Source organism: Antechinus flavipes, chromosome 4 (assembly GCF_016432865.1).
Source record: "Antechinus flavipes isolate AdamAnt ecotype Samford, QLD, Australia chromosome 4, AdamAnt_v2, whole genome shotgun sequence".
NCBI lineage: Eukaryota > Metazoa > Chordata > Mammalia > Dasyuromorphia > Dasyuridae > Antechinus > Antechinus flavipes.
In genome coordinates this window covers 286,493,701-286,519,770 of record NC_067401.1, presented here as the reverse complement: position 1 = coordinate 286,519,770, position 26,070 = coordinate 286,493,701, and the positions used below count along the sequence as shown (strand labels likewise).

The 26,070-nt window shown below is 34.1% G+C and overlaps 1 protein-coding gene across 2 annotated transcripts in view; it reads right to left on the bottom strand.

Moving 5' to 3' along the window:
* ARMC2 (armadillo repeat containing 2) overlaps positions 1-26,070 on the bottom strand; it is a 179,996-nt gene that overhangs the window by 38,277 nt on the left and 115,649 nt on the right. For both annotated transcript variants that reach the window (XM_051997500.1, XM_051997501.1), the window contains exons 11-12: positions 22,643-22,788; positions 15,046-15,145 (exon numbers count right to left, since the gene is read on the bottom strand). In XM_051997500.1, coding sequence (XP_051853460.1) covers positions 15,046-15,145; positions 22,643-22,788 — 246 coding nt within the window. The remainder of the gene's footprint in view (positions 1-15,045; positions 15,146-22,642; positions 22,789-26,070) is intronic.

Here is a 26,070-nt window from a genome sequence, read left to right as displayed (position 1 = left end):
TTTAGGTATTCCTCCCACACCACTTCACATCCTTCTCAGGGACTAATCATCAATTCACCATCACTCTGCTATTACGAGGGACATGGCAGTCTACTGCTCTATGATTCCTATTCAGAATCCCTATGATTTGGGTAACAGACATTCTAGTCAAAAAACATCAGTTAGACACCAAAGAATGCCAGAGCATAAGTAATGATGTTAAATACAAAAAAAAAACATCATGAGTTGAAGTCCTTTCTGATTTGAGTAAACAATGTTTTTGTATTTAACATCACTGCCACACCTTTTGGCTAAATAATGGCAGTGGAGAGGGGAGTCAGTTTTACAAGGTCAAATCAGTGGTTGCTTTCAAAAAGCCAGAAGTAATGCTGGAAGATGGGAGGACGGAGAAGGAGATGAAGGAGCCAAGAATTGCAGCATGTTCTGAAAAAGGAGTAAAATTGAAACAAGCTAAGGATCTTAATGAGAAAGCAAAGAATTTAGCCAGATGGGAACACCTACCAACCTGAGAGGGGAAAAAATTATTTCTTCTGCTAGGCAAAAATAAGGAGAAAAAAAAAAAGAAATGGGGCTACCAAAGTTCTAAAGAAAGGACACAGAAACCTTCCTAAATACTTTTCATTAGATCTAAAGAGTATAAGGAGGAAAATCAAAGTCCTCACCAACGTTAGGTTTTATGGTTCTACAAACTATTAACCTTGCTGCTGCTCCTTTCACTGCACTAAAATTAACTTCTTCTATCTACTTATATATCTATATTAATCTTCTATCTATGTTATTGCATGCATGTACACATTGAGGAAGTGAGAGAAAGAGACAGATATGTATACTGTTTCTACCCAATAGAATGTAAGCTCCTTGAGTGGAGGGCTGTTTTATTTTTGTTTTTCTATTGCTGATAACCTAGTACCAATAAACACCATATAGGAGGCACTAATTAAATGCTTGTTAATTAACTAGTGTCTTTAAGGAAGGATCCACTAGTTAAGAGTAAAAAGCAGTTTCTGTTCTTTTCAGTTCATGTGTCCCTCAGATATCCCACTATTCATTTTCAAATAATCGCCATTTTTACCCATAAACCCTTTACCAGAACATTCTAGTTAATCTAGGTTTTACAAGATTAATCAAAGTACATAGAGAACTGAAGAAAGAGAGTATCTTTTAAAGGGGTCCCACCAATAATTAGTTAAATAGACCTTTAAAGCTGGGCATGAGAACACAGGCCCACAGTTTGAGTAGTTCTAAAATGAAAACAAATTAATGAAAACTAAAGATAGAATTTTAAAATAAGCTAAATAAACTATCATCTGTCATACCGAGCTGTTAATTAAGACTCAAAAATAAAGTACATCTTATGATATTCTAATTCTCTGCAGGGAGAACAGGAAGAATTCTCCAGTAGTAGTCTGGATTTAAGGATAGAATAACAGAATCTCCAGATTGCCAGGGTTTTAGAGAAGTAACATAGTACAAATCACATTTGTACATGAATCTCCTCTATAACATCCCTAACAAGTGGTCCTTTACCCTGTCTAAGACATCCAGTGAAGAGGTACCTACCTCTGGGCAGCAGCCCATTTTCTCTCTTTATATGTTAGAAAGTTTCTCCTGATATTATGTGTAAATATATTTCTCTGTAGTTTTCACCCCCAGCTTCTTTCTCCAAAAGAAAATGATTCCTAATTAGGCTATATGGGATCAAGTAGAACAAATCTAATTAATCTTTGTGACATCTCTTTAGATATTTATGTCTCTTCCAAATCTTACTTTTTTGGACTCGATATCTCCAATACATACAGTCAGTTCCCTTACCCATAATCTCAAACCCCTTACTATGGCCGTAACCCTGGTCTGGTCATTTGCCATCTGGTCAGTGTCCTTCCTAAAATGTGGCTCTGAGAACCAAATATTTAAGATGCGGCCTAAGCAAGCCAAGCTAAACCAGCATTTATTAAGCACTTAACACATGCCAGGCTCAATGCCAAAGTAGTGAAGGTTATAAGGGAAAAACCAATCTCTAAAGGCAATCCAGAGACTATAGCCTCCTAAGAGTTAAACCATACAAAATGCACATTAATGATTTGGACAACTGACTTTATATAGGATTTTTTTTTTGCTTTACAAAGAACTTTATACAGTCTACTTGACTACATAACCCTTGCAGAGGATCTGCCTTCATTACGGTACTAAAAGAGCCAGACATCCAAATACATCTAAAGTATGATTTGATTTACAAATAAAATAAAACACTCAGTTTTTCAGACCTATTACAGAAATTATTCACCTCAAAAAAACAAAAAAAAAACTATTCCTCCTCCCTATAATCTCATCCCTCTCTGTGCCTGTGCTCTTCAAACCTGCATTTTACAGATTTCCCAAATACCCATTTTACAGATTAGAAAACTAAGGCACGTGGAAGTGATTAGCCCAAGGTAAAAAAAGTGGCAGAACTGGAAGGGAAGCCTAGATCTTCTGATTTCACATTTAAACCTCATAACATGAAGATGATCTAGGGAGCATAAAATACTTTCAGAAAATCAGATAAGGTAGAAATAAGCAACTTCACATTTTAGCTAGTGACCTTTAAAAAAAATGACAAGTTTTAAAAAGATTCATTTGACCCATTTTATTTAAATCCATTTTACAGTAAATAATCACAAAATGAGGAAAATAATTCCAGAAATGAACTAACTTTACAGGTGCAACATATGATATGCTAAGTGCAGAAATGCTGATGTCATAGCCAATTGCCAAGAGTCAAAAATTAACAGCTTTGATTCTGCTCATTTCAGCAGTTATTAAGCCTGTCTGTCAGCACATTTGTGTCTGTACCAAATGCATATTTAGATCATAAAAATCAAACAATACATTCATATTTGTAAATTAATGGGATCTTTTCTACCACATTGCATTTAATTCCTTGATTATGAAACCTTTGACCAAATACCACAGTTTAGTTCTGAAACAATTGCTTATAATGAAGCTGAATGCAATAATGAGCTTAGTCTTTTCTAACAATTTTTCATAGATTCCAGTTCTTAGATGTGCCCTGGATTTTGGTCAAAGTGAAGCAAGAGAAATTAACCATAGAAAAGCCTCACATTTGCTGATGTGAAACTCTTTTCTGAGGAACTGGAGAAAGATCTAAGGTGGATTCCCATCATCTAAGCTTGTCCATTACATTTCTTGTACAGATCTAATTCAATTCCAATTTGTTAAGGACCTACATGCAAGGCTCTGTGTTAAGACTGGCGATATTAAAAGGGAAAAAAGCCCAGTCCCCATTGCCTTATGGAGTATATGGTCTATAGAAGGGAATGAAAATAGACAAAACCATTTACACAAAAAGTAATGATGATAGAATGTGATAATTATATTGGAGAGGACCCAGAGAGGGAAAGGAGAGACTGGGAGACAAAAAATCATTTTTTTGCTGAAGGAAAACATATGAAAAATTGCTTGGGTTTTTTGTTTTATTTGTAAATCAAATCACACTTTAAATATACTTAGAGGTATGGTTAAATTTAAAAGAAACTAAAGGAGCACTATAAGGAAGGCAACTCAACAGGCCTTTATCCCAAGATACCTACATGGAGAACATTTCTTCCCTGCCATTTTCATCAACCCTATTCCTTCCAGTTCTCTGCTATCCAGATCAATGATCTCTGAATTGCTATATTATTAGAAGAAATGAACCATATCAGCAATTATATTCTTGTGATAAAAAGAAATTATTCATCAAAAGAAAATTGCAGTTAAATGGAAGGATGGCCCAAAGATTCTTCTTGGACAAACAAACAGGAGTTGAAATTGGTTTCCTATGTCCAAAAGAAACAACAAATTTAATTTCCTGATATATCTTATATTACAACAATGGTGATAAATAGAAAAAAAATGCAAACATAACTAAATCATAAGATCCAACATATATTGTAGGAAGTGAAGAGCTATTGAAGCCTAAAACTGGTAAGTAGAAGAGAGATACTACATTTAATTACCATCAAAACCTTCAAAAGCTTAACTAATATAAAATAGTACCCATAAGGAATCAGAGGCCAAAGGATCTCCTTGCCTAGTAGAGACAGAGGGCAGCCTAGGGAGCAAGATTGGAATATCAACTATTAAAAATAATATTGTAGAGAAAGATATAAGATCATGAATGTTCGTTTCACCTTTTAGAACAATTTACTTTTTTTTAAAAGGCATGAAAACCCAAACAAGTATCTGAAAAGCTTAGGCATGAAACCTAAATAAGTCACATCACCCAGAGAGCATTCACAGATGAAACTGGCAGGACAACAAAAAATAAATTAATCTGTCATCACTTCTATACTGATCTATTCTCAGCTACAGCATTGTTACTGCCATAGTCAGACCTGAAAATCTCACTTTCTTAAGTATTCTAGAAAGAAGTAAAAATGGCACAGTTTGGGAGAGTACCAAACTTTGGTCATGACCAAATCAATGGTATAGCAAGGAAATCAGTGCTAGAGTGTAAGATATTTCAAGAAGATGATGAGATCAGAAGAATGAAAAACTCAGGCAATACTTAGAAAAGTAGCCCTTGGGAATATTTTTTAAAACCACTGATCCCTAAGCCTATGCCTACTTTCTAAATCTTTATAAAATCTTTATGAGAATGATCTCCTTGTGTGTTATAAGTATCACTGCTGGAAAGATGAGGAGAAAATCAGCAAAAAAATGCTTCTCTATAGCTGACCACATATAATCACACAATTCACTAAGATGTACAGAGAAAACAGAATCTCAACTGCACTTGATAATAATCACACAAAAAAAATTTGATTCAAGTGAAATAAAACAAATATTTAAAGGCTCTCCTCCAAAAAGGAGCCTCTTCATCCATGTTAAAGTTTATGCAAAATTCCTTAATACATAAATATATTGTATCAGAGATAACTATGTTGATGACTAAGACTAACACCAAAAAAAGCATATATTGGAGATAATATGTTCACCAGAGGTGCTTGCCATAGTCACAGGGGACTGTTTACCAAGAATATAAACAGAGATTCATTACAAATGATGAGACCCTCTGGATGTTCCTAGCTTTAGGTGATAGCATACTTCCTGTTGGTTCAAGGATGACATATAAACTCCTCTGGTCAGCTATTTAAAGCCTTTTTACTCCTGGGCCCAACCTATCTCTTCAGTCCAATACATATGACCCTCCTCTTCACATTTTGTGATTTAAGCAAATTGTCCTTCCCTTTGTTTCTTCCTTACACATAGCATGCCATTTTCACATCACTAGACTTCTCTACTGGCTATGTACTGAGTCACTACACTCTCTCCTCATTTCTGCTTATTAAAATCTTTCTTTTCTTCCAAGACGCAACTCAAGCACCACTTTCTATGTGAAGCTCTTTCACATAGCTAAATGCCCTTACTTCCACACTATCTTATTTTATCTATATGTTTATTCTATTTTATTCTTATTCTATTTATTTATTCTCTTTATTTTAGTTTAACTATGCATTTACATATATTCTTATCTCTTTATTAAAAAGTGAATTTCAAGAGGAGGGATTGTTTCATTCTTTATTATTTGTCTTGCCAGGATCTAGCATAAGGCTTGACATATAGTAGGCACTTAATACTTGATTAATTCTTACAACAAGTCCTTTTTCAATGAGAAGTACCTAGATAGAGGATGGATTGAATTTGGAGAGACTTGAGACAGAGAGAAAAATTAAGGATTATTTAAACAGCCCTAGTGAGAGGTGGTTAGGGGCTGAAGCAGTATAGTGGCTGTTTGACTAGAGAGAAGGGGAGGTATTTTAGAGATGTTATGGAGACATGTTAGAAACAATGAAATCTTAAACTGATTGGATATGTGGGGGGCAAGTGAGAGGTTAGAGTCAAAAATGATTGTGGTTGATTATCTGGGTAACTAAAAGAATGGTGAAGCTCTTAGCATAAATAAGGAAGCTCAAGGGGGAGGGCTGGTTGGAGGAGAGATAATAAGTAGTTTTTTTCTGAGACATATTGAATTTTAATTTGAAAACTCAACAGGAGTGAGTGATAAAGGACTGGAACAAGAGAGAGAATAGGGCTAGATCTAGGACTCATTGCACAGAGGCGATAATTAAAGCCATGAGATCTGATGAAGTCACCAAGTGAGAGAGTGTATAGAGAGGAGAGTGCTTATGTTTGGGACAGGCAGTGTAGATGGACCATGTGTTGGACCCAGAACTAAGCAGGAGGAAGAGAGGAGACAGGATTACATCTGTGAAACTCTGCAGCACTTTTAATGATCTCAAGCTGTTCCCTGAAGCAATGACCTATCTTCTCAACATAAACAGTCTTCCAAAAATGTTGTGTGTGCATACTTGGAACAACCCAATCTCTGAGAAATAAGTTAGAGGTGACCCAGAGGGCAGTAGGGAGACCCATGCTGGGTGTGTGCAGGCTGCAGAACATTTCTAACAATGGTCAGTAAGTGACAAAAAGAAGTGGACTCTTCATGTGGTGAGTGCACATGATAACAGGTTGAAGGTCTGAGTGGCCTCATACTTATAGGATGTAAAAAAGAAAACTTAAACAAAGGCCTTCAGGATGTTGGGGGTAAGGTCTTCTGTGAGAGCTTTATGGGGGAATAAGAATTGCACAGACTGAGAAAGTATAAAGCAGTAACTGTCTTCATCAATGCAGGAATACCCTCCCCTTTGATGAGAACACAGATCAAAAACTAAAAGTTTGCATTTTTATGTACTAGATTTTCCTAAAGCAAATTATACCTGTGAAGAAGCCTTTCTCATAGTGATCTCACTAATAAAAACATTCTAAAAGAGAGAGAAAAAAGAACATTGGGGACCACATGAGCTTGGCTAGTTAATTCATCTTGAACATGCTGCACAAAACATAGGAAACCCAGAGCTGAAGATTTCTAACCCAAAGGACCTGAGACTATTAGTACTACAGGTACAGATCAGGAAATCACCTTGGATTCAAGTCAAATAGTTTTTGTTTTGTTTTAAATCAGTCTCCAGAGTATCATCAATCAAGTGTGGAACAGCTATCAAATTCATACTAGCTATAGGAAGGCTTGCTATGATACTACTCTAGCAGAAGGATTTGGTGATGGTCTAACATAATTCCTTTATATTTTCCCCTGGGAAGGAAGTCCATGATTGGTTATTAGGGATAAGTCCTTTTGGGAAACAGTATGCACCACAGAGATCTCTGACTGCAGGATTTGTTTGTCAAAATTACATGTGAAGGTCTTTTCTCAAACATCTGGAAATTCTCGATAATTTGGTTCATATATGTCAAGAGTTTTCAGCCACTCTAGGATAGAGAAAGACTGACCCTGTGTGGCTGACTTGATTAATCACTTGCAAAATCCCTTGAGATTTTCCCAGAAAAATCTAATATTCTGGCAAGAGAAAAATCACTTCTAGTCTAGCCAGATTATAGGCTCTTATTAAATGCTTACTATGTACCAGGTACTGTGTGAACACTAGGAAGGCAAAAGATGGTCCTTGCCATCACAGAGCTCACAAAATAATAAGGGAGAAAAGAAAATAACTATAATACTTATATTTATATAACCATATACTATCTACATACAGAATAAATAGGAAATACTTAATAGAGGGAAAGCACTAAAATTAAGAGATGGGCCATGTGTCCATATAGATATAATAATTATATACTATCTACATACAGAATAAATAGGACATAATTAATAGAGGGAAAGCACTAAATTTAAGAGAGATTGGGAAAGTTTTCTTGTAGAAGGTAGAATTTTAGATGAGACTTAAAGGAAGCCCAGAGGCAGAAATCAGGAAGGAGAGCATTCCAGGAATGGGAGATAGTTGGTAAAAACAACCAGAGCAGAGATGAAGTATCTTTGTAATGGAATAGTTGTGAGGGCAGTGTCCCTGGGTCTAAGTACTCTTGGAAGAGCAAAACTAATCTCTCCAAAGTTACCAGTCATCTCTTGATTGCCAAATCCAAAGACCTCTTATCAGTCTTCATTTTCCTTGACCTCCCTGAATTCTTTTGGCATTGTTAATCACTTTCTCTCCCTGATCCTGTACCCAAGGTATCTGGGGAGTTGTAAAATGTTAAGAAGACTCAAAAGATGGGCAAGGGGAATTAGGTTATGAAAATTTTTGAATGCCAAACAGAGGACTTGGTATTTGGTCCTGGAAGTGTTAAGGAATCACTAGGATTTACTGAGAGATTTATTAGATGATATGTCAGACCCAAGTTTTAGGAAAATCCCTTTGGTAGCTGAATGGAGGAGAGTAGGGAAGAGGGGAGAGACTTAAGACACACAGACCTACCAACCAAGTTGGCTACTGTAATACTTCAGGTGCGAGTTTAAGGTCCTGCACCCAAGGTGGTGGCTGTGTCAGAAGAAGGAAGGAGATATAGTTAAAAAATCTTGCAAAGTTGAAAAAAAGGCCTCAAAACAGATTGGATATAGGAGATTGAGACATAGGGAGGAATCCAGGATGACAGGTTGTTGAGTCTGGGGGACTAGAAGGATGGCAGTACTCACATCAGTGAGAGAGATGTTTGGAAAAGGGGGAGATTTGGGGAAAGGAAAACGATCTCAGTTTTGGACACGCTGAGTTTAAAATGCTTACTGGACACTCAGTTCAAGATGTCCAAAAGACAGCTGTAGATGTAAGACTGGACATCTGCAAAGGACTGAGTGTGCTGATCTGACAAGTCTTTAGCAGAGAGGTGGTGGTTAAATGCATGGGAGCTGATGAAAGGGAAACTTACCAAGAGAGAAGAGAAGGTCCAGGTCAGAGCCCTGTGGGTCACTCATAGTTAGTGGGCATGAGCTGAAGGAGGATCCAGCCAAAGAGAAAAAGATTGGTCAGAGATGTAGGAAGAGATCTGTGAGACAACAGTATTCTGAAAACCCAGATAGGAGACAGTCTTAACAGCTCTGAAAGATTTGGCTCTTTTCCACAATGAGAGGATTCAGGCCAATTGCAATAGACTTGAAATGGAGAGAGCCATCTGCATCCAGAAAGAGACACTGACTATGGATCACAACATAAGATTTTCACTTTTTTGTTTTTTCTTTTTTTTCTTTCTCATTTCTTCTTTTTTGATCTGATTTTTCTTGTGCAGCATAATAAATGTGGAAATATGTTTACAAGAATTGCACATGTTTAACATATATCGGATTACTTGCTGTCTAGAGGAGGGTGGTGGGAGAAAGAAAGGGAGGAAAATTTGAAAAACAAGGTTTTGCAAAGCTGAATGTTGAAAACTAACTTTGCATGTATTTTTAAAATAAAAAGCTATTATTAAAACAAAAAGAAGACAGTATCAAGAAGAGATTAACAGAGCCAAAAAGAATGCAGAGAAGTCAAGGAAAATGAAGACTGATTAAGAAGTCTTTGGATTTGGCAATCAAGAGATGACTGATAACTTTAGAGAGAACAGCTTTGCTCTACAAAGAGCTCTTTTAGACTCAGGAATAAATTTTCAAGTTCTTACCAACCATTACATATGAACATCAATATAGTGATTTTAGATTTATTATATATGTATATAATAATGGGGCTATTACTATTAAGACACACTGATGGCAGCAACCAACTCACTTTGATGTTTCTAGATTTGTTTGCATGGTACTGTGCATTAGTTCTGGCAGGGGGGGAAGGAAGACAAGAGAATAATGACAGTTGGAAAGGTAAATGGAAAGGACTCTTCCCAAGTCTTAAAAAGGTCCAGTGGGGGTGTGCTGTCTATTTTCCCTACTATACCATGAGGTAAGGAAGATTTGCCTAAATTCAGTTGCCCTAAGTTGCTAAAATTAAGGATTTGACACCATAAGTTAGTAATAAGTTGGGAATTTTTCAGAGTTTCCCAATGATCCCCTTTTGTAACAGCTAGGAGTAGATATGGCCTTAATTAAAGAGCTATAACTACGTTAACTAGACCAGACGCATACTAATCTTGGCTATCTCATTTTAAGAACTTGCAGGGGATAAGAAATTTGTCAAAGACTTAAAACAGAAATATCACGAGGAAAAAAGGGATCTTTCTCAATTTTCTCTATAAAGAACACAATGCATCATCTAATAACCATAATTTTGATTTATTTCATTTCTTACCAACCCTAAATTCCTTTCCCACATCAAGGAGCCTCTATTCCAAGGACACTATTAAGTCTGGAGCAGCTAAAATGGTATCAGCAATGAACGTTTTCTTGACTATGAAATCAAATATAAGTCCTTTCTGTAGTTTTTTGTCCTGTGTTCTTTGCAAAAACAGTGCCTGGCACATAGTAAGTACTTAATAAATGTTTATTGATTAGCCCAAACATACAAACTAGACAAGAGCTAGAAAAGAACTGAATTCAATTGTTATGCAGCCTGAGCCAGAGGGAGAAAATATGAACTAAACATTATTAGTTACCAAGAAGTTTCCAAGATCAAATTCATGCTGTGTGAATTCAGAGCTTCAGTTCTGGGATCACAGGTTACCTCATCATCTTTCAGAAATCATTCTTTAATTTGAATTCTAAGCAGGATATCCATCAAGATGGTAACAAATGCTTCTGGGAAACATACATTTTTCTATTTTATGTTTCAAACTGATAATTAGAGGATCACTAGACAAAATTATCTTTATAGTTCTACCTTTCAAGGAGTCTTATATGATTTGATTACCACATTTATTTAGATGATTCTTCCCATTTTATGGAAAATGCTGAAGTATTTTGTTTTGTTAAGTGAGAGAAGAGCTTGTTCATTTGCTGCTGAAGTATTTTGCCCCAAATTTTTTCTCTCATTTTCTATGTACATTTCCCATGCTATCAGACTATGAAGCAAGATGTTATCCAAATAGAAAAACAATGATGAAGCAGTATATTATCTAATGGAAAACACAATCAAAACAAATCAAATAATGCGGGTTCCAAACATGACCTTGCATAAAGTAATCAGCTAACTCTATTCTTTCAAAGAATAAAATGAAAGCAACTAAACAGCTTATAAATGTCCAAAAAAAAAAACCTTTTTAATAAGAGGTATATAAATTGATAGGCACAGCTAAGATTTACAAACAAATGTTTGAAACCTAAAGTATTCCTTCAGATATGTGTGTGTGTGTGTGTGTGTGTAAACAATTTAAAAATTCCACGAATAAAAGGGCATCATCAGAATAAATCTCTTAAAATTGAAAATGAAATAGACAAAATAGTACACATTCTAACTATAACTAATCTTGAGGCAGTACAGGAAAGTTTAGTTCTGTTGACATAAGTTTCTGGAGAAGAAATGATTATTTCCAAGGGCAATAAGAACTCAAGATTCAGAACTCAAGTAAAAAGCAGTTTACTCTGTATTAACACATTTATATCCTGCTTTATGATTTTTAAAAACTTTTTTCATTTCTGCAGAAAAGAGAAAGTTATTTTCAGATGCTTGTGACATTAATGTAGTCTCAAAAAAAAAAAACCCACAGAGGGGTCACTTTAAGTCTTTGATTTGCCTGCTACTGCTGATAAAATCAACCCATCAAAGAGAAAATTATACAGAGAAAAAAATTTTGCATTTCCTCCTCAGACCTGTGGAGAAGGTAAACCTGAAGAAGTAAACAATAGAGTAAATATGGTGAATGTTTGTTAGTAATATATACTTTTTTCATACTATTAAATGCTAGCTTGATTTCACAGAGAAAAGGAGAAATGATTTATTTTCTTTTAAGAAAAATGTCAAATGTGGCCTGAAAGTCTAAAAGAAAAAAATGTTTACAAAAGCTATTCCTACCTCACAGTATTTTAAATGATCCATGATCTCATCCATGAAGACAGCTCTTAGACATATGCACAAACTGCAATCTATCCACACTTTTGGAACCTGTAAATTTTTACCTATCTTTTGTTCTGATATACTGGAAGTCAAAGATTCTTTTCTGAATCTCTTGACAATGCCTAGATCATGGTTAGCAAAATTTAGACAGTTTCCTACTCTCAGAAAGCCCATCTCCCAATCACAATTTTTCTGGATAACAACCCTAATGACACCTTTGAACTCAAATTATCATTGATAATATGCTAAAGCCTACCTATGCTGGCCCATGCCTCTCCATTGCCCATTGGGTGACCGACCTTAAACTTTGAGTCTTTAGAGATTGGATTTCCTGATTCACACATACATCATCTCAGGAAGAATACTAATATAAAATTCAGGAAGAACCTTGAGGACATTAAAAAAAATACAATTTCCCAAAGACAATTCAGTCTATTTTCCTTCTGTTCAACTCTGAACCTAGTTCAATGTTCATCAGCACTATCTGTCCAAGATGTAGGTACTAATCAGCCAGTCCTATGAGACACATGTAATAAGCTCTTTGGTGATACAAACAGTCTTACTTTTGTACCTGTATGTCAAGAACCTATTACAGTGTTTAGTGAAGCCATACTTAATAAATGCTTCTTGATTAATAGTCTCGACCACTAGTATAATTCTTCCATTTTTTTCTGTGTGGATAAATCAGTAAAACTCTTTTGTGGTATCTCTATAAAGTTCTGCAATATAATCAACACAATGTCATCCACAAATGGAACTTATTGGAGAACCTCATTATCTATACACTATCTCTTCTATTTGGATACAGTGCTAAACATTTTGCATACCTAGGGCAAATACATATGGGACTAGTCACCTCTCTGTTTTACATAACCAAACAAAGCTATCCCTATCATTATATTTTTCAAGAAATCTTTTATGATTCTGTCATACATCTTTTTGGAGGAAAGCTTTTAAGGGAGCATTCTGTTCTACTAAATTAAGTGCTTCTTAATAGTCAACAAACAATTAACAACTGTGGGATCTTGTGTTCTCTACATCTTCAAGTCAATTGTGTGATTGTAAAAATGAGGTCTGCACAAACCCCAGAAGATAACAGAGTCCATTAATTGAGAATCACAGCCACTCAAAAGAGGCAAGCCTAGAAATCGATACCAGAAAAACCAAGATGAATGTATATTGGTTAGCTAATGATATGCATGCAGCAAAACTAATTTTCTCCCTTTAAAAAAAAAAAGGCTACCTTTTCATCAGAAACACTTTCAATGGTGTTACATGACAGAAAATCATGAAATCTCACAGGCTCTGAGGAGATCATAGGAGACTTAAAGGACAATGGCAAGATGCACTATAGATATAATTAGTCTATAAAAAATTAGCAATGATGACTTAGAAATAGAAATAACCCTGAGAGACAAGCTGCTGTTATCATCTCCATTAAATAATACATGAAGAAATTGAGGCAGAGAAAGGTTAGGTCACTTGCCTAGTGTCAAAAGCTAACTAAGGCAAGATTTGAATCTAATCCTTTCTGATTTCAGATCCAATTCTTTATCCATTGAGCCACCTAGCTCTATAAAAAGAACACTGAAGGATCCTAACAGAACTCTCTAACTGGAGTGGAGAAAGTTCTTCAACAGCTCAGAAAACCTAAGTCTCTAATCTGTTCTTCAACACAAAAGTATGACTAATGGGTAATCCTTAACTATAAGTAAATCATTAGATTTAATAGTGAATAACTTGCTTGTTAAGAAAAAGAAAATGTAATTGAAAACTATGTCTTCAGAGTTTTTGAATTTTCATTTGCTGCACATTGATAAATTAATAAGATATTTTTTCTATTTATTTAAAATACCTATCACCATTTACAAGTATAAGAGGGCCTATAAAGTCCTTGAATTAAATCTAGAAATAACAGTTTAATTTGAAAGTCCACCAGAATTAGGTTTGGAAATTGGTTAGTTTATCTTGCTTTTCAAAAAATCCATAATTACAATATTCTTTATAATTATGGCTCAAAGATAAAAATAAATTTGTTTTAAAACTAATCACAAAACAAGAAAGCTTTGTTTTAAAATATTCATAAATCCTAGGGCAAATCATAGTAAATCAACAGTAAATCTCTACTATAATCCCCATAATCAAAATACCACAGCACAAAAAAGCAAGCAAAAAAAAATTTATGAAAATCTTCTTTCCCTCAAAAATCAGAAAAGAGAAGTGAATTATTTAGTCTTGTGTTCCCAGAGTTTCTTTTAATCAGGACATTCCACATACTGGTAAGATACACCACAAAATAGGCCATAAGTATTTAAATTGTTCCTTGGATGAACAAGGGACCATGGAGATTCTGAAAGCTTATCAACATATTCACTCAATCTTCTCTATGAAAAATTTTCAGCCTTTACATCAAAATCAGTGAATAGTTCAAGTGTCCCAAGTATAATGATAAATTAATGTAACAATAATAAATATCAAAGAATGACTGGCTGTTCAACGATTTAAAAGCACTTGAAAACTGATAAACTCAGAAACAAAAGTTCAAGGGGATATTTATAAAGTACATTTTTAAGTACAGTAAAAGAAATAATATTTCTCTATATGATCAAATTATCAACCAGTATACTCCTCTTCTTGAATATTTACAAAAACTTTCATTTCACTGTCGTGTGTGTGTGTGTGTGTGTGTGTGTGTGTGTGTGTGTGTGTAAGAGAGAGAGAGAGAGGAGAGGAATTAAGTGGAATTTTAACATAAACTCATGTTTTCAGAGTATAAGTGTTTTACTTCTAAATAAGTGTGCATGATAATACTAATACTTTTTCTTTTATTATGGAAGATAAAAGTAATTTCTGCATTTTCATCTGATGGCAAATATGGATTGAGTTTAGTTATATCTACACAAAAGCCCCCAGAAAAACAAAGAAAAACAAACATTCCCACATTTTTGAATCATCATGAATCTATAGTTAACTTTCAACTTGTAAGGAAAAATCTTAGCTATCTTATTGAGAAATAAGATTTTAGTTCAAGGGAAGCTTACCAGAATAATTGCATTATTTGTCTATTATTTGGTTGATCCTCTTCCACTGAATCAAAAATTTTCTTAATATTGCTTTTATCCAGTTAATATTTTTTTGCATGTTCACAAAAGTAGGTCATTCCACATGGGCAGACTTATACAAATACAAAGACACATTGGGGAATACAGAAAAATCAGAAATACAAACTAACCTGCTTCTTCTCGTATTGGTTTATCAGGCTCAAAAATAAGGTATAACATCTGGAATAGTCAGCCAAGGCTGCACAGCAGTCGTGATAGGAAGAAAGTTTGCTGCATACACACCAAATGGGAAAAAGGAAAAAAAAAATTTTATTTTTCTACAAACCTCAAATTTGTGTTCTGTCTATTGAGGAACCAATATTTTTTTCCTCAAGTCTTTTATTTTTTAAATACATGCAAAAATAGTTTTCAACATTCATCTCTGTAAGATTCTATGTTTCAATTTTTTCTTCCTCTATCCCTTACCTTTCCTCTCCCCAAAATAGCAATCTGATATAGATTATATATGTACAATTTTTTTAATATAATCATAGCTTTTTATTTTTCAAAATACATGCAAAGATAGTTTTCAACATTTATCCTTGCATACATTGTGTTTCAAATTTTTCTCCTCCCTCCCTTCCTTCCCTTCCCCTAGATAGCAAGTAATCCAATATAGGTAAAATAGTGCAATTCTTCTAAACATATTTTCTACATTTATCATGCTGCACAAGAAAAATCAGATCAAAAGGAGAAAAAATGAGAAAGAAAAAAAAAACAAGCAAGAAAACAACAACAATAAAAGGTAAAACTATTATATTGTGCTCCACATTCAGTCTTCATAGTTCTCTCTTTGGATGTAGCTACCTCTCTCCATCACAAGTCTACTAGGATTACCCTGAAACACCTCATTGTTAAAAAGAGTCAAGTCCATCATAGTTGATCATAATATAATATTGTTATTGCTGTGATATACAATACTTTTAAACATATTTCCATATTTGTAATGTTGTGCAAGAAAAATCAGACCAAAAGGGAAAAAATACACGAGAAAGAAAAAGCAAACAAACAAACAAAAAGGGTAAAATATACTATGCTTTAATCCACATTTGGTTGCCATAGTTCTCTCTCTGAATGCAGATGGCATTTTCCATTCTAAGGCTATTGGAATTGTCTTGAAATCAATATTCTAATAGACTCATTTTTAGAGTTAAAAGATCATCTAGTCCAAGCCTTCTATGTAACATTTTAAAACATAAACCCCATTAATTCCATGTGAAAATATTTGGAGACTGTTATCTAAAAGGCAACTATGAAACATCAGTCAAGTAAAAATGTTAATTATAAAAGATCAAATTGCTATATTTTAAATTCTACTTCATTCTACTATGAAAATACTAACTTTATACCTCCTGTCAAAAAATGATTCAAGGCTAATTTTTTTTAATTTGGATTTTTTTTGGTCAATGAAAAGGAGATTTGATTCATAAAATATTCTATCCCATAAACACTACACAATCAAACAGTAATTAAGAGTGTTTTTTCCTTCCTATTTCTAATTTGTATACCCATAATATCTTTGCAGCGAACCCAAAGGTCAAAGACTTTTGGAGGAAACTTAAGACACTTGCAGAGGAGAGAAGGCCTAAAAATCAGCAGGACAGATAGCCACATGAGTCATAACATGTGGAGTGCAACAAGTGATATTTTCTAATTTTTAAAATAAATTCATATATTTTTAATGACAGAAAATTCCATTTTTCCTGGTATGAACATATTGTGACTAATTAGATTGAATAGTTGGGGTTCCTAAAGCAGTAGCAGCTCCAGCTTCCCCTTGAAGAAGGGGGACAGTGGCAGAAACAATGTGGGGAACTGAAGTAACAATTTGAAAATAAACATCTTTTATAAGTCAGGTGTCCCTAAGTTGGGGTGTGCTTGTACATTGAGTTAATATTTTTCAGCCTTTTGACAAATAAGGCACTACTGTGTTTTATTATAATAGATTTCACCTTCTGTTTGCAAAGCACTACTAAAAGTTTATTTGTGACTATAGCCTTTTTAGGGTTAGAGAAGGCAGATTCATATAATATGTAAAGCCATATGTATTCATATAGCATATAGATGTATCACTACATCTGTGATATCAGTTCAAAATCCAGATCTCTTAGTGAAAAGTTATCTAGGTGTCCTCATATTCCTGCCGTTTCTCCATAATGTATCTGATGCATCTGTGTTGCACTGGGCCAATTAGTATTTGTGACACCTTAAGGTACAAATCAGTATTAGAGATTTTATGTCAGGTTGAGAATTGGATCCCAGACAGAATGGAAGCTCCTTTGAATTATAGAGTATTTATTTTTATCATTTTGTATCCCAAGTAACTAGCTACTAAACTTTGCATATAAGAGGGATCAAACAAATTATTGTTCTACCAGTCTGCGATTTGAAGTCAAAAAGTACTAGACCCTAATGTCTGTCTTGTGCCTAAATAAAGATCAATGGAGCCAAGTGATTAACTTACTATTTAAGTGAGAAGAGTGAGGAATTTATAAAATTAAAATGATTCCATCATAAAGCAGTAAATTTATTCTTTTTAAGAGATTTCATAGGTGTGGAACAACATAAGATAATGGGGAAAGCACTAGTCTTAGAAGCAGAAAATCTGGGTTAATATCACAAAGTCACTTGATCTTTTTAAGATAACATTTAATTATCTGTAAAGAAGGTGATTCACAGGGTTATTATAAAAGAAAGTGCTTTGCAAACAAAGTGCTATCTTGATTTGCATTACAACATAACTCAAAACAATCTTGATAATTAATCATCAACAGATTGGGAATCATTAGGTGCATAAAAGATACTAAAAAGGATTTGAAATTTAATGGAAATCATCCGTTTTCATAGTGAGCTTGAACATACATGAATGTAAGTCCCACCTGCTAATCTAATTACAAATAGCAAAGGAAGAACAAGTAGACTATCCAAACTTCTGTTTATTTGTGGCTTATCTTGCTTTCACCAAGTCCTTATTAATAAAAACAAATATAAAGGTGGGGGCAAATTAAGGCAATTAATCACACTCTATTTAGCCCCTCACACCTTTATCAAGCAAGACCACCTCCACTGAGTCAATGAATAAATGTGAAGTATAACTAGGACTTAGAGACCTCTATTAAACCAATCCAAAGTTAACAATGAACAAGAAGTATATTGAGACTGGCTAAGAATATTTGATTGTACTCTGCAGGTTTTACATAAAAGCACGAACCAATCCAGAAGTCAATTCAAGTCCCCAACAGCAGAGAGAAGAGAGATGTTTTAGCCAAGCCCTAAAGAAGGAATCACTGGGGAAGGCAGATGCAGTGAAGAGAAGAACCAAGTATTTGTACTTCACCGGAGCCTTAATCTTGGTATCTGCTCCCTCTTCCCCACCTTTGGCTGGTGGGGGAAAGGGGAACCCAACAACTCTGAAGGATTTCAAAGGATTTGGGATTTCCCATTGGCATCTTATTAGCAACCTCAGCATAGCTGACAGCATACATTGTTAACTGAGGATCAGATAAACTGAGAAAAGAGAGCTTCAAGATTATATGGAGCCTAACAGAAAGCTAAGAGATGCCATATCTAAAAGAAACTTCATGTGCGCTCCATGAAGGGCTTCCTGCCAAAAGACATCCAGGAACTACCATTCTCCATTGTCACAAATACCATAAACCTCAGCCTATTTTCTCCTGAACTCTGTGTGTACTTATTAGAGATTGCACCCTCTGTTTATAGTAGAGGGAAGTTCTACACTATTCCAATTGTTTCAAAAAGCTAATTAAGATTGGCTCTCTAAGAGATAATCAGGAGGAGAAGCACACTGGTTGGGGCTCACCAATCTACACCATTAGAAAAGCTAGCTCAAAGTCCCTTGGGGTACCCTTAGGCCCTGGAGAGGAGATTGAGTAGACACCCTCTGGAGTCCAAAAGCTGCTAATCAGAACAGAACTTGGGCAAAACAACTCCAGAGCCTCCACACTACATAAACACTTGTATGTAATGGGGAAAGTAGTGGGGGAAAGTGAGGAAGAGAGAAGTAATGTTCTAGGAATCAGAAAATCTTGGTTAGGGTCCCAGTTCCTGCAGTTGGAAGCTAAGCTTCAATAGGTAATTAAGCAATTTAATCTCTTGGAAGTATCCCTTAGATTGTAAACTCCTTAAGGGCAGGGATTGTCTTTTGCCTCTTTTTGTGTCCCTGGCACTCAGCCCAGTACCAGGGTACATAGTAGAAACTTAATAAATATTTATTTTTCAATTGATAGTACATCCTATTTTACATAGTTGTTTTTGAGGAAAGTACTGTGCAAATCTTAAAGATACATAAATTTGAACTAGTAGTCTGTAAATACTCATCATGAAGTTTCTTTCTTTTTTTCTCCCTCCCCACCCCAGGCAATTAGGGTTAAATGACGTTCCCAAAGTCAGACAGCTAGTAAGTATCAAGTGTCTGAAGCTGAATTTGAATTCAGGTCCTCTTGACTCAAGGACCAGTGCCCTATACATTATACCACCTAGTTGTGCTTCATCCTGTAGTTTCTGTTTACGCCTAATATATAACTTACAGTTCTGCAGAAAAAACAAAACAAAACAACAACAACAGCAAAAAACCTTTGAAGCACAAATATTTAAGATAAAAATTTATGCTTATTTGAAGCATAAATATTTAATTCCTTTCCTTTCCTGAAGTCAGATATTAACTAGCATATTGTAAGTTGCAAAAAACAAACAAACAAACAAACAAACAAACAACTGTTTATTTTAGGATAACAATTTGCCTTCATCCAAGGTAGCTAACCCTGAGACCAGTAACAGCAGCATTCTAATTCCTATAGCAACTAATGATCATTCCAAGGCTTTGTTAATCTCTTTGAAGAACTGGATTTCCAGAACCTCAAGGACACTCATATTTGAGTGTGGTTGAGAAAACATTGTGGATGTCCTATTAGAAAGCTATCTCCACTAAGTCTCCTCCATATGTACAAATAATCAACACACTGTTTTAGACATTCAGTCATTCCTTCACTCATTCATTCAGCAGCTTCTGGAGTTCCTATTCCATTGTGTAATTAGCCATTGGCTAATTTATTTTCTGATTGGAAAACCATTCTCAGTGACTAAAAAGGTACACAATGGTGGTTTGAACATAAAGCATTTTAAATGAATGATTTTTAATATCACTTAACATCTCCATTCTGGGATTACCGAATTTATAAAAGCAATGGTCACAGAAGTGATTGAATGGAAATCATGATTTTAAACATTTTGGGGGAAAAGAGCAAAATGATAGCTTTCATATTTTAGATTCACTAAGATTTTGAAAAAAACACAATATGAATCTAGGAAATGTTTCAAGGATTCAGCATTATTCAATACCAGGTTATGGAACTTAATAACTTTAAATGGTCTGAAATAATCTTTCTTGCAGAAAGATAATAGAGTTCAGACTCATAAAGAAACGTATTAAGATATGATAAAAACAAATGTAAAAATGAAAGAATCACAATGTTTTAATTAATTAAAAACATAAGAACATGTGTTCAGAAAACTGAAATTCTTGAAGAATTTATCCAAAGGACAAGACATTCTCTATAACTAAAAAGTACAGGTATTCCATGAAGTGAGTAATTCAGTAACACCATAGTAATTGTTTAAAAAAGTAGTTTTAAACCTGCCATAATTTAAGAGTACAAAGTCAGTACTAATATGAATCCTCACAAATGACCTCAAAACAATTCCCATCATGATGTGATATAGACACAGACCTAGTTCCCCAAGAAGTTGTACAAGCTAAAATCTACAATTTCAAAAAAGATATAGCTAGATTAATAGATCTTTATTTAGAGCATTTAAAAGAAATAACGGGCTAGAAATGTATCTCACAACTAAAAATATATGTTTTGGAAGACAACAGCTTTGTTCTACCTTAGAGCCACTGATGAAAAAAAATTAAACAGACCATGATATGAATTATGACTCAGTCACACCATTTAAATTATTTCTTGCATTTGTTATATATCTTACACAGCACAAGAGGTCAAATTTAACGTACCAGGAAGCATCCTGTGTTATTTATAGTTACAACATAAGCCCTCAGTCTATTGTGAGGCTTAAAAAGATTTGAGAGACATAATTTCTGGGTAATTTAATCATTTTGTTACTAAAGCCAGTAAGTTTATTAATAAAAGAATGGTCATTTGGCCATCTCTTTCAGACCAAGACCTTCATGGCAGTGGGTTCCCAGTTTATATGCTCTTAGAAGAATAGGTATTCCTCATGATGGAAATCAACTCTGGTCAATAATCAATGAAAAAATGAATATTACAATGAGAAGATGGATAACTTTACAATGAGGGTCTTGGGATACAAGACTTGGGTCATCCAAATTTAGGGAACTCTATCAATTTCCATATCACCTGTAGAAAATCAATACTTGCCAGACCTGTCTGAGAAAACACAATGAACAAGAATCTATTCATTTGCTCAAATTTAGAATTCCTTTTACTGTCTGATTAGATCTTGGCCTGGGCATATTTTTAAGAGAGAGGCCAACTGATTTCTTCTATATGATGAAGTAGAAGGGGGAAAACCCTTGGTCCTAATGTAATAATTAGTTATTAAATGCAAGAGAGAAATAATAATTTCTCACATTATTTAATACAGAATTGTGAAAATTCTATCAGTTGTTACTAGATTTAAGAATGTGCCAAATGGAATCATTAATTTTCCTTTATTGCATATGTTTCTTTAGATCTCCTTATTTATTTTGTCTTAAAATGGCATATAAATCTTTAAAAGGCATATAAATATATTGTTTTTTCTCAAGTATTCTTAATGACTTTGAGATTTGGGGCATTATCCTTAGAATATTTCTCAGGAAGTAGACCCAGCGAATACTGATATTATCTTCTGTTGTGTGCTTTCCCCCATAGTTTGACTTTTTTTTTTGTTTGTTTGTTTGTTTTAAACTTTTGACTCCTGTATTTCCCACAAATGCTCAACCCTGGTCATTATCCACACAGTAAAAGAATGTACTTAGTCTACAGGAACCTGGTCTTTGACTTAATGCGAGTTTCCTTGAAATAACATGAGGAATATACACAGAGAAAAAAGAGAGCATTACAAATGCAAGCCAATCCCACTGAGATTTCTGAGGATTAAAACTAAGCTAACACTGACGTATGCTTTTCAAATATCATGTGTCTACAAAGACTTCATTTCCAAACACACATTTGCAGATATTCATGACATCCAGTAAGATACAGTGAGATGTATAATAGGATTTCTTAAACCACAGTGACATTCAGAAATGTGCAGAGGGAAGCAGCATAAAGCCTAGGAGAAAAAACACAGAAGTAAGTGTTCAAAAGGCTTATGCTTTAGGCCTGGCTCTGTTCCTGACTGTGGAGAAGTCATTTAAACTTCCTGTAATTCTGTGTGTCTTCTGTAAAATGGGATTAATTAGATGTCCATGAGAGGGGAACTTCTAACATATTTATAGAATGTGCTGAGATCCTCTAAAAAATATTTTATGAACTCAAACTACCATCTGCAAAATGAATACGAGTTAGTAGTAGTGTGGTTGCCAAAAATATGGAGTGTTAGGAAATCACTGCATTATTGGAAGGCAGTATCATACAAATAACCAAAAAATTATTCTTTTTTAGACATTTAAAAATCTAAAGTAATACAACATCCTAAGATTAACATTTATGTGTATTATTTTTTTCCTTTAATGCTACATACCTTAATATTCTAGCAACGTTGGTGCAGACATCCTTATCATTGGCATACTGTTCCATCACTCCACAGAGCTCCGGAAGGGCACTGTTGCTCAACAACTTACACCTTGCTGATGGTAAATCAACCAAATTCCTGATGGTGGCAGTCAACTATGACAAAAAAACAAAAAATATTTGTAGATTTTTTTTTTAAGGAGGTAAATACTATATAAAGCATTTCACAATTCTGTGAAAGTCAAATTTAGCCCTGAAATACCATATATCTCTCTCCAAATAAAAAAATGAATAAGATTATTTCAAATAAGCAGAATATAAAATAACAAAATATATGGTATTATTAGGTTTTCAATGTTAGATCATATCATTATAGAAAATATGAGAATCAGGAACAGTAAATGAAGTTATGAATTAAAGCATTCATAACATAAAAAAGAAAATCTCAAAGATGAAAGAAATATGATACATTTTTATGTGAAAGAAATCATTGCTTAGCACATTCATCTTATGAATAGTCATAATAGCTTCAACTGGATCTGTCAAACAACATGATTTCAGAGTTGAGAAGCCTCATTTTTATATACTTATAAAAACAGCAATAAAATAATGATTTGGGAAATTAATATTTGAGACTCAGTTTAATTCTCTTAATAAAGTACGAAATCAGCTTCTGGGTTCACAAAAACACTATTGTTAAATCAAACTTCATCATCAGAGAAACCATCATAGACGCAGAGCTGGAAAAGACAATGGGCAATGGCGTCCTGGGAAACGTTTAACAACCCAGCTCTTTAGAAAGAAAAATGTGCCTACCATATATACACTTTTTTTTAAATTAAAATTTTTATTTTATAATAACTTTTTATTGACAGAACCCATCCATCCATACACTTTTAAGTTTAATTTGTTTCACTGTCGTTTCCTCTATCACTTAAGTCTACACATTCAACAAAATTAAAAATCAACTCCTGGCTTACATAGGATTTTCTGAATTCCAAAAAGTAAATACTGACTCTGAAAACTGTACAACTGGCCCTCAAAAGCCAACTCTAATAGGCTCCTGGCCTTAGGGATCATCTTATTGAATTTCTTTATTTTAGAGATGAGGAAATCCAAACCTAGAAATGTTAAGTAACCAAGGTCAAAGAGAAATTAAGTGGCAGAGCCAGGATTTGAACCTTGGTCTTTTGACTCCAAATTCCATGCTGTTATTAATAGGCTTAAATTTCATGTTTCCAACTTTGAGAAAATACAAAAAGGCCATTTTCTTTCTGCATTTGTTCACAAAAAGAATTTGACTAAAAATAATTTTGTAAACCATAAATCAATTTTTACAATAACAACAGCTTAAGTGGGCAAGGTTGAATTAAATTGTTTATCACATATTTTTCTCATTTTTATTTATTTCAGTTTTGTATCACTTTTGATCTCTGTTCTAACAAGTAGGTGGTCTGACCCTATAGGGACAGCTGATTTAGAAATGACTCCCATATCAGATAGTAAGGTTAGAACTTAACTTTCTTCTGGGTTGAATAGGAACCAAAGTATATATCTAAAGAAGTTTAGAAGTCTTCTGAATTTCTAGAGAGAAATTGGGAGAAAGATGGAGGAGGGACTTTTAAAAGGCTGGATAGAATAAAATTAGGAGGATGGGGAAAGAAGATAAGGGAGGGAATTTTAGAATAGTGGGTAAAACATGGAATAAGATAGTAAGGGGGAAAGCTAAGGTAACAGGGGTAGAGTAAAACAGAGACTGAGAAGGAAAATAGTAAGTAAAAATGAGATGAAAGGAAATTCAAAATAATCATTAGAACTTTGTCAAATATATAAACAAGTCATTCTCTAATTGATAAATGGTCAAAGGATGTGAATAGACAGTTTTACAATAAAGAAATGTAAATGATTTATAGTCATATAAAAATGCTCTAAATCATTACTGATTAGAAAAGTGCAGATTAAAACAACCTTAAAATATCATTTTACATCTACCAGATTGACTAAAAGGAAAGAAGGGGAAAGTGATAAATGTTGGAGAGAATGTGGAAAAACTGGGATACTAATTTATTGTTTGTGGAATTGTAAAATGATCCTTTTCAGAAACCAAACTGAAATGATGCCCAAAGGATTATTAAACTACTTTTGGTCTAAAAATATCTCTACTTAGTCTATTTCCAAAGATGTTTAGAGAAAAAGGAAAAGAACCTATATGTTCTAAAATGTTTATAGCAGCTCTCTTTGTGGAGGCAAAGAAATAGAAATTATAGGGATGGCCATCAACTGGGGAATGGCTGAACAAGTTGTGGTATATGATTGTGATTGGATATTATATTGCTATCAGAAATTATAAGCTCAATAGTTTTAGAAAAATGTGGAAAGATTTGCACAAAATAATTGAAAACTAAGTAAGTAAAACCAAGAGAAATACTATACAGTAATAGCAAAAAAAAAAATAATAATAACTTTAAGCCAATAAGTTGTTTTGTCTATTATAAATAACCAAATTAACTACAAGGGACATATGAGGAAAGATGCTATCTGCATCCAGAGAAAGAACTGATAGATATATAGAATAATTTTACATACACACACACACACACACACACACACACACACCCCTATTTGTGTCTAAGAGTAGTCATCTCTGGGGTGATAGGAAATGGAAGAAAAAAAAGTTACATGATAGTTCTGTATTGTATTATGTTAATGAAAATGCTTGTTTTGTTCAATAATTAAAAATAAATATTTTTTAAAAAAGAATAACACTGATACTTTGTGTCACAAGGGATTTATGCTTTCCACATTTTTTGCATAACAAGAAGAAGTGGCGTCAACATTTGTATAGACTATACCTACTGGGCTGGCATTTGAATGGAGCTTTTTCTCCTAGTTCCTTGCTTCCTTAAGGCAAAAAGACTGAATTTTGTCTCTAGAACCAGTGCTTACACACTTAGAGATTCTTGATTCCAATCAGCTCATTCTTTTAGGGAAATCTAAGGGAACCCTAGCTTCTACTTTTACAGTTTTGCTTGGGAAAGCTACTGGATCATTCATAACACTAAAGCATAACTCAATAAGCCCTAGAATGGATCTTTAATCTCCCACACTAGAACTTCAGGATACTTTCTCCCCACCCCCCCTCACATATTCTGATCATAGACCAATAATGCTTACAGATAATGGGAAGAAACTAATTTATAAAAAGACTCAGGTTTTCAAACTACCTTCAGCTATAAGAGAGAATAATAGGACAATATTGAATCTTTTTTCAGATCAACATAAATAGGATGGAAGGAAGATAAAAAAATCTACCCCTTCAACTGGAGGTGGGAGGGAATAAGAGGTGGGTATAGAAGAAGGAATGGTGTTTTTATTTTTCCAACACAGAGAGGAAGAAGTGAACAACAGATAAATTCTCCAGGTCCCAGCAAGGCCACA